The following is a 13,743-nucleotide window of genomic DNA, read 5'->3' as shown; positions in this document are numbered from 1 at the left end:
GAGGGGGAGGGGGGTGGGGTGGCGTAGGCGAGGGAGGAGTACCGCGCGGCGAGGCAGAGGAGCGGCCAGGCGGGCAGGCGCAGCGCCGGCGGGGGCAGGCAGGGCGGGAGCTTGGAGTTGGCGTACAGCTCGACCTTGGCGAAACCTCCGGTGCCGGGAGCGCGCCTTTCGATGGCGGTGACGGCGACTTCTGGCGGCTGACTCTTGGAGGGGCGGCGGCGGTGGTGGTGGTGGTGGTTGGCGGCTGCGTGGGTGGCGGAGGCGGCTTGCTCGCGGTCGATGCGGGCGATGGCGTCGTCGAGGCGCGCGGCGACGGCGCCGTAAGCGTCCCGGACGGGGCGGCCGTCGGCCTGGTCGACGACGGAGTCGGCCCAGCGGACCCTGCTGGGCCGGGGCCGGGGGCGGTTGGTGGTGGTATTGGGCTCGGTTGGTGGTTTGCGTAGGGGAGCTGGTGATGAGGGTAGATGTAGAGCTGCTGCTGTGGTGGTGGTGGTGGTGGTGGTAGTGGTGAAGGTGCGGGATATTGGTATGGATACTGTGGTGGTTGTTGTGTTGGCAGCCGTTGGTGGTGATTCTGGTGATGCTGGTGATGCTGGTGATGGTGAGGCGACACCGCTGGGACGACGCTTCTGTACGCCGTCGGCGGGTCAAAGACGTTCCACCGCGACGACGACGATCTGGTCTTGTCCTTGTTCTTGCTGCTGCTAAACCAACCCATCGTGTTTCGCTCCCCGTTGCACAAGGGGAAGCTAGAGATGCTGGGTTTGGCGACAAAGGGGGGGAGAAGGCTGGAGCGAAAGGCTGACAGAGACGAGAGGGGTGATGCGGTCCATGGGTCGCACAAGGCTGGCGAGCTGAGACATGAACACATGACACTGCAGATACATGAGGTGATCGGCTGGGCAAACAGGCCACTTGGCGTTGTATATATACCCCTTATACCTGCGTCTAACTAACTATGCTGTTGACACTAACATTAAGCGTATTTTTTCTAGTTTTTACTTTGGCATCAGTTAGACTTACTTGTACATACTTTATCCGTCATGAAACAACGGTTGCCTATTTCGGTAACCGCTGCGGCCCACTGAAAAAGGTTACCGTTTCAGGCCGGGGGTACCGGAGATGTTCCGTTCCAGCCTGAGGATGATTGGATTGGACGAGAAAGAAAATTTATAAAGTTGATGCAATAATGATAATCTTGTTGAGCAGAGGAATCATCAATTTAGAGAATTTAGAGACTTTATCAATTTAGAGAAGTCATCAATTTACAGAAATCATCAATTTACAGAAATCATCAATTTTAGAGAAGCCATCAATTTATAGAACTCATCAATTACAGAAATCATTAATTTAGAGAAGCCATCAATTTACAGAAATCATCAATTTACAGAAATCATCAATTTTAGAGAAGCCATCAATTTATAGAACTCATCAATTACAGAAATCATTAATTTAGAGAAGCCATCAATTTACAGAAATCATCAATTTACAGAAATCATCAATTTTAGAGAAGCCATCAATTTATAGAACTCATCAATTACAGAAATCATTAATTTAGAGAAGCCATCAATTTACAGAAATCATCAATTTACAGAAATCATCAATTTTAGAGAAGCCATCAATTTATAGAACTCATCAATTACAGAAATCATTAATTTAGAGAAGCCATCAATTTACAGAAATCATCAATTTACAGAAATCATCAATTTTAGAGAAGCCATCAATTTATAGAACTCATCAATTACAGAAATCATTAATTTAGAGAAGCCATCAATTTACAGAAATCATCAATTTACAGAAATCATCAATTTTAGAGAAGCCATCAATTTACAGAACTCATCAATTACAGAAATCATCAACTTCACATAGCTGCCTTGCTCCCCACTACTCCAGTCAGTGATGCCCTCGATATACCAGCCACTCACTATCTCATGTTACCTGCCATACAAGATACCTGTGAACTCCCGTCCCATCCCAGCCTGCAATTCACCTCAACCACCCTCATCCAATCCATCGTTCAGTACCTCGTCAACGCCGGGCTGTCCTTGCTCGCCGGATACGAGAACTTCGTCTCCACAAACACCTTTTGCATCCCGTCCTTCTTCTCGTCGAACACGTGGTACACCTTGTCCAGGTCCTCCAGCCGCACCCGGTGCGACACCATCTGCATCGGGTCCAGCTTGCCTCTTTCGATGTCCTTGAGCAGATCCTTCCAGTACAGGTGCACCGGCGCCTGGCCGTTGCCGATGAGGCGGATGCCGCGCTGCATGAGCGAGCCAATGTTGAAGTGGTTGGTCTGTTGGTGTTAGTGTCGTCCATGGAAGAAGAAGAAAGAAGAGACATGTGAAGAAAAGAAGAGAAAAACAAGAAAGAAAAAAAAGTGGAAGCGAGGTACTCACAAATCCAGCGTAGATGCCCGTCACGCCGCAGCGGCCAAACGACCGCACGCTCTCAATCATCTCGTTGACCAGCTCGCTCGTGTCCGTCTCCAGTCCGACCGTCATCTCCAGCCGGTGCAGCCAGCCCTTGGCGTACTCGCCCGCCGCGCACTCGAGCGCCACGTCCGGCCCGCGCCCGCGGCACAGCTCCTTGAGCCGCCCGACCACCGTGCCCTTCTCATCGCCGGACGGCGCCTTGTAGTCGACCAGCTCCAGCCTGTCCGCGGGGAACTTGCCGCGCATCGTCGACAGCCGCGGCTCCGTGTCCACGAAGATGAGCTTTTCGGCGCCCTTGTCGAGCGCGAAGACGCCGGCCATCTGCCCGATGGGGCCGGCGCCCCAGACGGCCACGCTGTCGCCGGCCTCGACGCCCGTGTCGACGACGCAGTGGTACGACGTGGCCAGCACGTCGGACAGGAAGAGGGCTGTTTTTTGGGGGGGTCATCAGTCGCGTCAGCAAAACCCAAAATCTTTTTCACCACCATCCTTTGGACACAGCGGAGAGTCAATCGTCTACTCACCCTTCTCGTCCGGCACGCCGTCCGGAATCTCGAGCAGGTTGACGTCGCCCAGCGGCACGCGCACGTACTCGGCCTGCCCGCCCGCGAAGCCGCCCGTCAGGTGCGCGTAGCCAAAGATGCCCGCCGTGCGGCCGCCGTACGCTTCCCGCTGGAGGGTGTTCGCGTTGGTGCGCTCGCACTGCGACGACAGCCGGCGCTCGCAGAACCAGCACTCGCCGCAGGCGATCTGGAACGAGGCCACGTAGCGCCGGCCGACCTCGACGTTGTGCACGGCCCGGCCCACGACGGCCGCCTCGCCGCAGAACTCGTGGCCCAGGATGTCGCCCTTCTTCATCTCCAGGATGGCGCCGTGGAGCAGGTGCAGGTCCGAGCCGCACACGGTGCTCCCGGTAACTTTGAGGATGACGTCGCGGTCCTCGACGAGCTTGGGCCGCGGGACGTCGGCTGCCGGAGAGACGAGGTATAGTTAGCTAGCTGGCATCAGGGGGTGTTGTGCGTGGTTTTGAGGGGGGCATGCCTATTTCGACGTGGTTCTTGCCCATCCAGACTAGGGCCTTCATCGTGTCGTCCTTGCCGCCCGAGGGGAATGTCGAGACATCTTGCTGGGTGATGGCGTTGTCGTCGTGGCCGGCAATCTTCTCCGCAATGTTTGCTGCCTGCGCGAGAGCCATTTGAAGACGTGGATTTGTAAAATAATATGATTAATCCAGCAATCAATTTGATGATATTATGGCCTAGAAAGATACAAGTCATAGACAAGACGGCGCTTTTATCCTCTCCATTCCGCGCTAGATGCCGCTCCTACCCTGACGAGATGATGACGCCGACTCAAGTACATGACGTGTACTCCCACATACCAACTAAATCGAGAACCAGTCGCAAAATGGCAACACGATGAGATTATCTTCCACCATGACGTACCATTTACATCGAGATTTATAAACAAAGCCGTTGGTGCGAGCATAGCAAAAACGGGAATAGACTCAGAAAAGAGTCCAAGACGGCTAGGCTAGTGGGAGTTGCGATGAATCGCCCAAGAACCCACTCGTTGTCATATTGACGCGTTTGGCGCTATTTTACTACCGTGGAACTGAAATGTACCGATGATGTCATTTGATTGGTTGTATGTTGCTTGCTGCCTCTGTCTGTCGAAACCGATTGCGAGCGCATGAAAGCAGGAAATCAATCATCAAACTACGAATACCCATCTTCAATTCAGGCTGATCCAAAAAATAAGCAATAAAATAAAAAATAAAATCATGAGAGCGACTTTCAGGTCCATAGACATAGTCATGTGTGACCTGTCCTGCTTTCTTCAAAATAGAGAGATACTGATTAAAAACGAAGGCATCTACCACTGGGTCTAGCTAACCAGGCGATGAGCACGGATGCACTTGCCAACTCCGAAGCGCTCAATTGATACTACCCTCTCTTTCCATCCTATCCTCTAGATTCTTAGCTTGGACCTGCCGATGGCCAGGCGATGCGGCACTCTCCAACCATTCCCGTTGACCATGCCACTCTTCAGCGTCTGCCTGCAACCGTCCCTGTCCTGCTCGCACAACCCATTGCCATTTACCCGAGACGTGCCCTCCATGCCTACCTTGTCCGTGAGTGATATGAAGCCAATGCCGCAAAGGTACTGGACGCTGCGTCGCACCGCTGCATCTACCTCACCCGGGCCGTCAAGAGGGGAGACGTGGGTTTGGACGCCCGCCTTGCCCTCGCCGTCGGAGCAGCTGCCGAGACTCGTCCCCAGATACGGCATGATGCTGGATAGAGGGTGACCGTCATCGTCATCCTCGATCTTTGCGTGCGCCTGCGCCAACCACAGACTCCGTTCTCTCGGCTCCAGAGACTGCCCAGTCTGCGCCTGCACGGCATGCCAGAACCGCTCTACCGTGAGGCCGCGATCTATGTCTTCGTGTGTCGGACCGCTGCGAGCCTCGCTGCTGTGAGCCCGGTCGGCGCCTACCCCGTTGACACGCCCTGGGCAACTGGTGCGCTCTGGCGGATTGGCGCGGAGAACGACACGCCGTGCCACATAGTCGACCTCTGCCACGTCCAGCCACGAATCCGCGGGATCGGATGGGTACGACCCCATGCGACTTGCCCCGGCGACCAGCTTCCAGATGAAGTCGTCCGTGTTTGAGATGCCGGAAGTCTGGTCGCCGATTATGTACCCTGGCTTCACAACGGAGAAGCTGCATCCTTGCTCGCCCATGTCAAACGCAGGGAATCTGCTCGTGTGGTTCTCGACAGACTGAAGTTGCAGCCGGCCCGCAGCTAGAGTCAACTGTTCAGCCACGTACTTGGACTGGCTATACCCCTCGGCATCGTCCAGCAATCTCAAAAACTGCGCCTCTGAGTGATTGGCTAGTTTCTTTGGACCACCTGACACATACACGAAGGACTGAATGGATGGAGAATGCAGAGCGACCTCAAGCAGCTGAAAGGTCGACTGGACGTTGACCGCCTCCAGGATGTCGTACTCGGCGCTGTAGTTGACAACCGCCCCGTTGTGGATGACGGCATCGACTTGGGAGACTTGCCTCCACTGATGCTCGTCGAGACCGAGCCCGGGCTTGGCCAAGTCCCCTGCCCAGACCGTGATGCGGTCGAACGCATCGTCCTGCCACCACCCAGCCGTTCTGGCAACCTCACGCAACCGCAGCTTCGCAGCCGCCGTGTCCGGATCTCTCGCTATGATAAGGATATTGGTCACGGAGTCGTTGCCGAGGAGCTCCTTCAGGATATGCGTCCCGAGATACCCCGTCGCTCCGGTGAGCAGCACGCGCCGGCCGCCGTGTCTCCCCGACCGGTCAACGCAGCCGGTCGGGACGCACGTCTTCAGCTTACCGATCCACGTCTCCAGTACCGAGGCCGTGTCTATGCGATGCATGGTATGATGCCGATCCGATAGCGGTCGCTGCATCAATTCGGCAATGAATCGAATCGTTGCCTCTCGTCGCAGCAGCCGCGGCACCGCGACCGACACCCCAAACTCCTTCACCAGCGCCTTGGCGAGTTTCATGGCAAGGAGCGAGTTCCCGCCGCATTCTAGGAAGCTCGATGTGACGGCGAGCTTGCCGACCTCGATCCCGAGAAGGCTTTGCCAGAGCCGCTGCACGGCAACCTCGGACTTGTTCTGCGGCGCGGCGGCGTCGACGGCGCGACCGACTATGGCGCGAAACGCGGAGAGCCTCTCCGCGGCAATCTCCGAGGACAGGGCTCGCAGGCGTTGTCGGTCAATCTTGCCGTTCACGGTGAAGGGCATGCGCGAGAGCTGCAGGTACAGTGTCGGCACCATGTGCGCGGGCAGCTTTTCCCGCAGCGCGGCGTCCACCTCGGACTGGATGCGCTGCAGTGGCGGGCTGGGCTCGCGAATCTCAACCGGCGGCGCATCCGGCTTGACCAAGCCCTTGAGTAATGGGGCATGCTCGTTTTTGGAGACTACCCCGTCGCCGACGACGGCGAAGCAGGCCACGCTCAGGTCGCCCTTGACGTCGATTGCCTCTACCACCAGGTCGACGGCTCCCACCTCGGAGGCCGTGTGCGTTTCGCGCAAAACGTCCCAGACAGACTGCTCGACGAGATGCGTGTCAACGCGCTGGCCGCAGATCTTGACCACGCTGTCCCTGCGCCCAACAAAGTCGAGCGTCCCGTCGCGGTTGTTCCTCACGAGGTCGCCAGTCCTGTACAGCCTGCCCCGACGACCGGCAACCCGTCCACTCCCGCGGCATAGCCATGCCGGGTCCACGCTGAAGGCTTCCTCGGTTCTGCGTTCCATGCCCAGGTATCCAGAGGTCAGCATCGCGCTCTCTACCAAGAGCTCGCCAACCTCGCCGAATCTGCAAAGGATGGTCGGATCGTCTGTGCTCTGCACCCAGCAGTTGCCGGGACGGCGGGAGCCTATCTGCGACGGCGCCCACGTCTCCCGCCGCAGCGGGCCGAGAGATACGACGGGGCACTCGGAGGCGCCGTACCAGCTAAACAGCCGCGCCGGGGTGTCGAACAGCGGCGTGATGCGCGAGGCTAGCGGCTCGCCAGTGAGCACAATGGTCGCGATGGACGAGGAGGGGATGGCATCGGCGAAGACGCTCATCATAACGGACGGGGTGGTGCAGATGAAGTTGGCGCCCATGGCGTTCATCGCCGCGATTGGGTTGTTGAGCCGTTCCGCCTCCGAGGGGATGCAGAGACAGCCGCCGGCCACTAAAGTCATGAACATCTCGTGTAGGCTGATGTCGAAAGAATAGGACGAGAATTGGAAGACGCGCGACGAGCTGGCCAGTTGCAAGATCTGCGAGCCGTAGACGGCCGCGGTCGAGACGCATTGCGAGTCGAGCGTCACGGCCTTGGAGGCCCCGGTGCTTGCTGAGGTGAAGACCACTGCGGTAATGTTGGTGGTCGATTTCGCTGTCCGTGGTCTTGGCTTGCTGGGCCAGTCGAGGAGTCCGAGCCGATCAACCACAAGTCTTGGGATCTCCACATTGACCGAGATCTCAATGTCGGACAGTGTCAGGATACAAGGCGGCTTCAGTCGTTCTAGTATTTCCGCCAGCTTGGCTGCCGACAGATTGGCGTCCAGAGGAACTGTCCCCCAGCCTCCCATCAACGCTCCCATCATGGCTACGGGCATCCAGCTGGACTTGTACATCAAGATGGGCAGCACCTGGCCGTGCTTCCGGCAGACCTTTCGATCCAGGTGGTCTGCTAGGTTCGACGCCCTCTGCACCAGCTGCTCGTAATTGTACGATCCGTCCCAGGACACGACGCAGGGCATGTCCCTCTGCACGTCGGCCCGCTGGGCGATGAGCTCCTGGATGGGCGTTGAGACGGCGACTGGCGGCGTGGCATTCTGCGTCCACAGCTCGTCGAGCTCAGCATCGGTGAGGGTCGGCATTTTTCAGATATGTGTGAGAAGAGTGTGAAAAGGATGAAGTTTTTAAGAGTGCTTAAATCTCGTTACATGAAAGAGCGTAACGGGGTTGTCGGATGACTTGAGCGTTGGTGCGCATGGGCACGATGGAAGATGTCATAGACAGCAGGCAGGCAGCGACAGCTGCAGTTTTGCTGCCGTTATCGGCGTGTGGTGTACTTTGTATGAACTTTGAATATCTGATGACGCATTTTACTCCTTCCCTTGCACATGAAATCTCGGTGGGATCAACCTGCCCGGCAGGCGTTCTGGAGAGCGCCACGCGCTCTACTCGTGCCACGCGGGTTTCACGGTCATTCATCAGCATGCGAGCAATTGGGAGGGGAAACATTTCTTTTCTTGGACTACGTCGCATAGCTCTCCTGGCTCTGCACGAGAATAGAGTGTACAATTGGCCAGAGCCTTTAGAGACGTCGTCTACTTGCGGCCATCTTTGCCGTCGCATCATCCGCAGCAGCGTACTACCAGGCAGCCAAACCTCATATTGACCTTTGCAACAATACTGAAGCTTCCAATCTGGATTGACCTTTAAAATTATACTAGACCTTTCGACTTTGCAATATCCGAGCTGCCATGACGGAGAAACCCCTGCTTCTGGAGCTCACCACTCCCAATGGCCATACCTACGAGCAGCGCCTAGGGCTCTTCATCAACACCGAGTTCGGACAGGGCACCGGGGCTCCCATCACGGCGATGGATCCAGCGTACGTGGTACTCAGCTTGCAATGGATCCACCACATAGTTAACAAAGGCAGCACCGAAATTGAGATTGCAAGTGTCGCAGCGGCATCCCTAGATGATGTAGACCGTGCCGTGAAATGCGCCAGGAAGGCATTGCAGAGTGATGCCTGGAAGTTGCTTCCCGGCTTCGAGCGAGGGAAGCTTCTTCTCAAGCTTGCAGACCTGATGGAGCATCACAAGGAGGTCCTCGCATCCGTCGTGTCGTTGGGAAAACGGCAAGTGGCAGACCGAACAATCGCGGAAAAGTCCGCTCCGCATGCTAACCGTCGCAGGCCTCCCGTACACATCCGCCCTCGGAGAGGACGTCCCCGGCGGCATCGACGCCATCCGCTACTTCGCCGGATGGGCGGACAAGATGCAAGGCCAGGCGCTCTACCCGACTCCCCAGCAGCTCGCCTACACCCTTCGGCAGCCCATCGCGGTCGTCGCGCAGATCATCCACTGGAACAGCCCCATCATGATGGCCGGCTGGAAGCTCGGCCCGGCGCTAGCCTACGGCAACGCCGTCGTACTCAAGGCCGCCGAGCAGACCCCGCTGAGTATCCTGCTCCTCGCGCGGCTCGTCCGGGAGGCAGGCCTCCCGCCTAGCGTTGTCGACCTCCTCAACGGGCGCGGCGCCGAGGCCGGCGCGGGCCACGTCGAGCACCCGCTGGTGGACAGGGTCACCTTCACCGGGTCGGCGGCCACGGCGCGCAACGGTCATGACCGCGGCGGCGCGCACGCTCAAGGACGTCACGCTGGAGACGGGCGGCAAGTCGCCGCTGCTCGTCTTCGCCGACGCGGACCTGGAGCAGGCGGCCAAGTCGGCGCAGGTCGGCGCCATGGCGTACTCGGGCCAGATCTGTACGTCGACGAGTCGTATCCTCGTCGACCGGAAGGTGTACCCCGCGTTCCTGGCCGTCCCTCCAAAAGACCGCCGAGGAGACATGCATGGTCGGGCGACCAGTGGCGGCCGGAGACCTTCCAGGGGGCCCGCAGGTGTCCAAGGCGCAGCTTGACCGCGTCGTGGCCGGCCTACATGCAACGCGGGACCCGAGGAGGGCGCCCAGATGCTCGCCGGCGGCTCAGCATGCCCCGTCGACGGGAAGGGCTACTTCCTCCAGCCGACCGTCCTCGTCGACGTCGAGCCGTCCATGGCCATCTACCGGGATGAGATCTCCGGGCCCGTCGGCGGTGGTCTGCTCGTTCGACGCCGAGGCGGACGGCGCTCGCGGCGGCCAGCGACACGCACCACGGGCTCGGCGCGGCCGTCTTCCCGCGGGACCTGGAGCGCGCGCACCGCGTGGCGGCGGCGATCGAGGCGGGCATGGTCTGGGTCAATAGTAGCCAGGACTGCGACTTTCGCGTGCCCTTTCGGGGGCGTCAAGCAGAGCGGCGGCATCGGGCGCGAGTTGGGCGAGGCCGGGCTGGAGGCGTATACGCAGGTCAAGGCTGTTCACGTCAACATGGGGATGATGTTGTAAAATGAGAGGTTATTATGGAAACGATACTTTTTTCTATTTTTTTTGGAAGTTCTCTTTGATGGCTGTAGGCTGCGATTGCAGTGTCCATGTCGAAAGCGCAGCTATCTGGCGCGCAACGGTGCGTCGGTAGTTTCCAAATCATTCATCTTTTCTACTTTAGAAAAATTGTATTTTTCTAGTCTAAATTATCCCGCGCTAATCGATTCCCGCAATTCCGTCAATAAGCTCAAATCGTGCTGCTGGACAGCGCTTCCTGCCCTCCATGCCCATTAGCCTGGACAGCCGCTTCCTGTCCGCCATGTTCGTTGGCCTGGGCGGCCTCTTCTTCCCCGTTATGCCCGTTGGCCTCGGCCTCTTTCTTCAACGGGCACGTAATCCGCTCCAGCTCCTCACACAGCTCCCGCACCTCGCTCACCGAGTTGTAGTGCACGAAGCTGACCCGGATAATGCCGTCACTACTCGGCCTCAAGTTGTCAAACGTCGGCCTTGGCGCCCAGCAGTCCCCCCAAGTAATCCGGAAGCGATCCCTCACATGCACCTGCATGACCACCTCGCTCGACTGCCGCCCGCGCACCTCGAAAATCACAATCGACACGCGCCGCTCCGGATCCGGCGTGCGCCGCCCAAACACGCGATAGACCCCCGGCCGCGCCAGCAGGTACTCCAAGAACACTCTCGTCAGGAGCGTCTCCTGCGCGACGATGGCGTCCCAGCCCAGCGCGCCGAGATACCGCGTGATCGGCGCGCACATGACCTCGAGCTCGTAGCACGCCGCGCCGAGGTGCATCTTGCCGTCGAGCGTGGCCGGGTCGAACCAGAAGTGGTTGATGCTGCTCAGGCAGCGCTGCTGCGCGCCGCGGGCCGCGTAGAGCTGCGCGAGGTGCGGCCCAAACACCTTGTACCAGCTGAAGCAGTAAAAGTCGGCGTCGAGCGCCTGGACGTCCACGGGGCGGTGGGGGGTCCAGGCGACGCCGTCGACGGCGAGCAGGCAACCCGGGATCGTGTGCACGAGGTCGGCGAGCTCCCGGATGGGGTGGATGGTGCCGACCACGTTGGAGACGTGGTTGCAGGTTACCAGGCGCGTCTTGGGGGTGAGTAGAGGCCGCAGCGAGTCGGGCGTCAGGCACGGGCTGTCCTCGTCCTCGAGCGCGGGCGTCCACCACCTGATGGTGATGCCGAGGCTGCGCGCGAGATGGATCCAGGCGCTGGCGGATGCCTCGTGGCAGAGCGTGGAGCACACCATCTCCGAGTCCGGCTGTAGATAGCTCCGGAGGGACTGCCCGAGCAGCCGCAGCAGGGCGGTGGTTGACTGTCCGAAAACTGTGACCGGCTTGTTAGTGGAGAGGTTAGTGGACGGCTTCCGGGGCAGGACTGACCAATCTCGGACGGGTCGGCGTTGATGAAGCCGGCGCACTGGTTGATGACGCTTGCGTACTCGGCCTGCGCGGCGTTGCTTCGCGGATCGCCATCGCCGTGGTCGATGGGCATGTCGTACATGAGCTTGCTCGCCCTGTCGGAGTCAGCATCGCGGGGTTGAGTTGGGAGAGAGACTCAGGACTAACGCCTCCACGGCCTCCTTGAGCACGACAGTTCCGGCAGCATTGTTGAACGGCACCGTTGTTCCTTGCTTGAGGATGGGAAAATGGGATCGGACTTCCTCCATGTCTAGGACATCGCGAGGAGCTTCTTTTGCACAGAGTGTACACCGCGGAGCTTCATCCTGAGAGACTCCATTCTGGTGGTAGCCGTTGGTCGCCGGAGTAGATTCTTCCATTTTTGTGCGCGAAATGAGATGGTACGAGACCCAGCGTGTTGATAAATGTAATCAATTGAATCTGTTGTTGTGAAGGAGGAAGTCGACTCGGTGAAATTCGGCCTCAGTGTGTACTCGCTACGTCGCCGAGCAAGGCCTTCATAGCAACTTGATCCAGATGATGAGCGGTCTCCGCATTTGGTTATCTTACACCCACTGCCAGTATAAGTATTCTCCATGCAATGCAGTACCCCCGTGGATAGCATGCAGCCCAACCAACTCCGCGGTGGCGACCAGGTAAGGCAGTCGTTCGGTTGCCGAGTGCCGCTGGGGATTTCAAGAGATGATTACATCGGAGGTGACTTTATTACCTTGCCACTTGCTCATACGCAGCTTAACACAGCGAATGCCTCCTCGCCACCATCAAGATCCGCAATCATGACCGCCAACGGGACTTCAGCACCAGAACCGGGGCCGATGCTCGCACCTATCGTCCAGGAGCTGCAGCTCATGATAGAAAACAACGATGAGCTGATGAAACTATTCGAGAAGGCCTTTCAAGAAATACCAGAGAACTTCCAAGAAGCCCCGGATGCCTTTGGATTCCCGAGAATCCGCGACCATCGCGGCTTCATCCAGGCCATCGATCGCGGCCTCAAGAGCGTGCCGCCGTGGACGTCGACGTCGCGCTCCGACTGCGTCATCGGCTGTCCCATCAACGAAGCCTTGGTATGCCTTTTCCAACCTACGCGATCCCATCTCGTCAAAAAAGTCTAATATCCCTAGATCTGGTTCATGAATACGAGAACGGGAGCGGAGATCCTCGGCCGCCCGGACGTCAACACCCTGCTCGGCGAGGTCCTCAAGCAGTGGGCCGTCTTCCTGTCCAGCGGCGACTCTCTGTCCACCCTGACCGAGGACGAGGGCAACTGGCTGTCCGTCGCCGCGATAGAAGAACTCCTGCACTCCGTCAACACCGCGCACAACGCGCCCTTTGCCGTGCCCTCCCTCGAGCAGGCCTTCATCTGCGACCCTTCACTCCCCGCCTACGGGTTCCCCTCCTGGGACGCCTTCTTCACGCGCCTCTTCGCGCCCGGCCTGCGCCCCGTCGCCTCCGCCTCCGACGTCTCCGTCATCGTCAACCCCTGCGAGTCGCACCCCTTCGCCCTCGCCACCGCCGTCCCCGCCGAGCAGCCCTTCAGCCTCAAAGGCACCACCTACCCCTTCCGCGCCATGCTCGGTGGCCACGACGATGACGCCGTCGCCGCGCGCTTCCACCGCGGCACCGTCCTCCAGGGCTGGCTCTCGCTGCTCAACTACCACCGGTGGCACGCGCCCGTCGCCGGCACCGTCGTCAAGGTCGCCCACGTCGACGGCACCTACTTCGTCGCCGACCCGGCCCACGGCTTCGAGCACCGCGACGAGGCCACGGGCGACCCGAGTCCCGACCGGCAAGCGCCGGACGCGTCGCAGCGGCTGATCAGCTCCATCGCCACGCGCGAGGTCGTGGTCATCGAGGCGGACGACGCGCGCATCGGGTGCGTCGGGTTCGTCGCGATCGGCATGGCGGACGTGTCCGGCTGCGTGGCGAGCGTGCGCGAGGGGGAGCGCGTCGAGAAGGGCCAGGAGATTGGGTGCTTCCACTACGGCGGCAGCTCGTACTGCCTGCTCTTCGAGGAGAAGGCGCCCATACGCTTCTCGCCCCTGGTGTACGCGGCGCTGGAAGGGCAGGCTGAGATTACGGAGAGGTGCATCGCGGTGAATAGCGAAATCGCCAGAGTGCTGTAGATGTTTAGAAAGAATTCTAAAGTTGTTCTTAGTGAATCCTCCTTACCTTGATAATAACGTTCTCGCAAAGAGATAATGTCGTGATTGAAAACTGCTT

General features: G+C 58.8%; 6 protein-coding genes across 6 annotated transcripts in view; 2 read left to right on the top strand and 4 right to left on the bottom strand.

The window, feature by feature from the left end:
* ISF_09227 (Lipase, class 3) overlaps positions 1–718 on the bottom strand; it is a gene marked incomplete at both ends in the record, with an annotated part of 1,732 nt that extends 1,014 nt beyond the window's left edge. The window contains 3 exons of the mRNA XM_018852830.1: positions 135–448; positions 537–592; positions 636–718. Coding sequence (XP_018700038.1) covers positions 135–448; positions 537–592; positions 636–718 — 453 coding nt within the window. The remainder of the gene's footprint in view (positions 1–134; positions 449–536; positions 593–635) is intronic.
* A 1,299-nt stretch (positions 719–2,017) lies between these two features.
* Positions 2,018–3,630, bottom strand: ISF_09226 (S-(hydroxymethyl)glutathione dehydrogenase; the record flags this gene model as incomplete). The annotated part of the gene is made up of 4 exons (XM_018852829.1): positions 2,018–2,296; positions 2,400–2,863; positions 2,960–3,383; positions 3,487–3,630. The coding sequence occupies 4 exons, from the start codon at positions 3,628–3,630 to the stop codon at positions 2,018–2,020; spliced, it is 1,311 nt and encodes a 436-aa protein (XP_018700037.1).
* A 776-nt stretch (positions 3,631–4,406) lies between these two features.
* ISF_09225 (AMP-dependent synthetase/ligase) lies at positions 4,407–7,865 on the bottom strand (the record flags this gene model as incomplete). The annotated part of the gene is made up of 1 exon (XM_018852828.1): positions 4,407–7,865. One exon carries the CDS (start codon positions 7,863–7,865, stop codon positions 4,407–4,409), a length of 3,459 nt encoding a protein of 1,152 aa, XP_018700036.1.
* Positions 7,866–8,474: 609 nt separating this feature from the next.
* On the top strand, positions 8,475–10,105 carry ISF_09224 (aldehyde dehydrogenase; the record flags this gene model as incomplete). The annotated part of the gene is made up of 3 exons (XM_018852827.1): positions 8,475–8,842; positions 8,889–9,531; positions 9,680–10,105. The coding sequence occupies 3 exons, from the start codon at positions 8,475–8,477 to the stop codon at positions 10,103–10,105; spliced, it is 1,437 nt and encodes a 478-aa protein (XP_018700035.1).
* A 226-nt stretch (positions 10,106–10,331) lies between these two features.
* ISF_09223 (Pyridoxal phosphate-dependent transferase, major domain protein) lies at positions 10,332–11,879 on the bottom strand (the record flags this gene model as incomplete). Its single annotated transcript, XM_018852826.1, has 3 exons — positions 10,332–11,425; positions 11,482–11,615; positions 11,668–11,879. 3 exons carry the CDS (start codon positions 11,877–11,879, stop codon positions 10,332–10,334), a joined length of 1,440 nt encoding a protein of 479 aa, XP_018700034.1.
* Positions 11,880–12,296: 417 nt separating this feature from the next.
* Positions 12,297–13,646, top strand: ISF_09222 (phosphatidylserine decarboxylase family protein; the record flags this gene model as incomplete). The annotated part of the gene is made up of 2 exons (XM_018852825.1): positions 12,297–12,587; positions 12,645–13,646. 2 exons carry the CDS (start codon positions 12,297–12,299, stop codon positions 13,644–13,646), a joined length of 1,293 nt encoding a protein of 430 aa, XP_018700033.1.
* Positions 13,647–13,743: the final 97 nt, after the last annotated feature.

This window comes from Cordyceps fumosorosea, assembly GCF_001636725.1.
Source record: "Cordyceps fumosorosea ARSEF 2679 chromosome Unknown scaffold_43, whole genome shotgun sequence".
Taxonomy (NCBI): domain Eukaryota; kingdom Fungi; phylum Ascomycota; class Sordariomycetes; order Hypocreales; family Cordycipitaceae; genus Cordyceps; species Cordyceps fumosorosea.
This window is presented reverse-complemented; position numbering and strand designations above follow the sequence as displayed.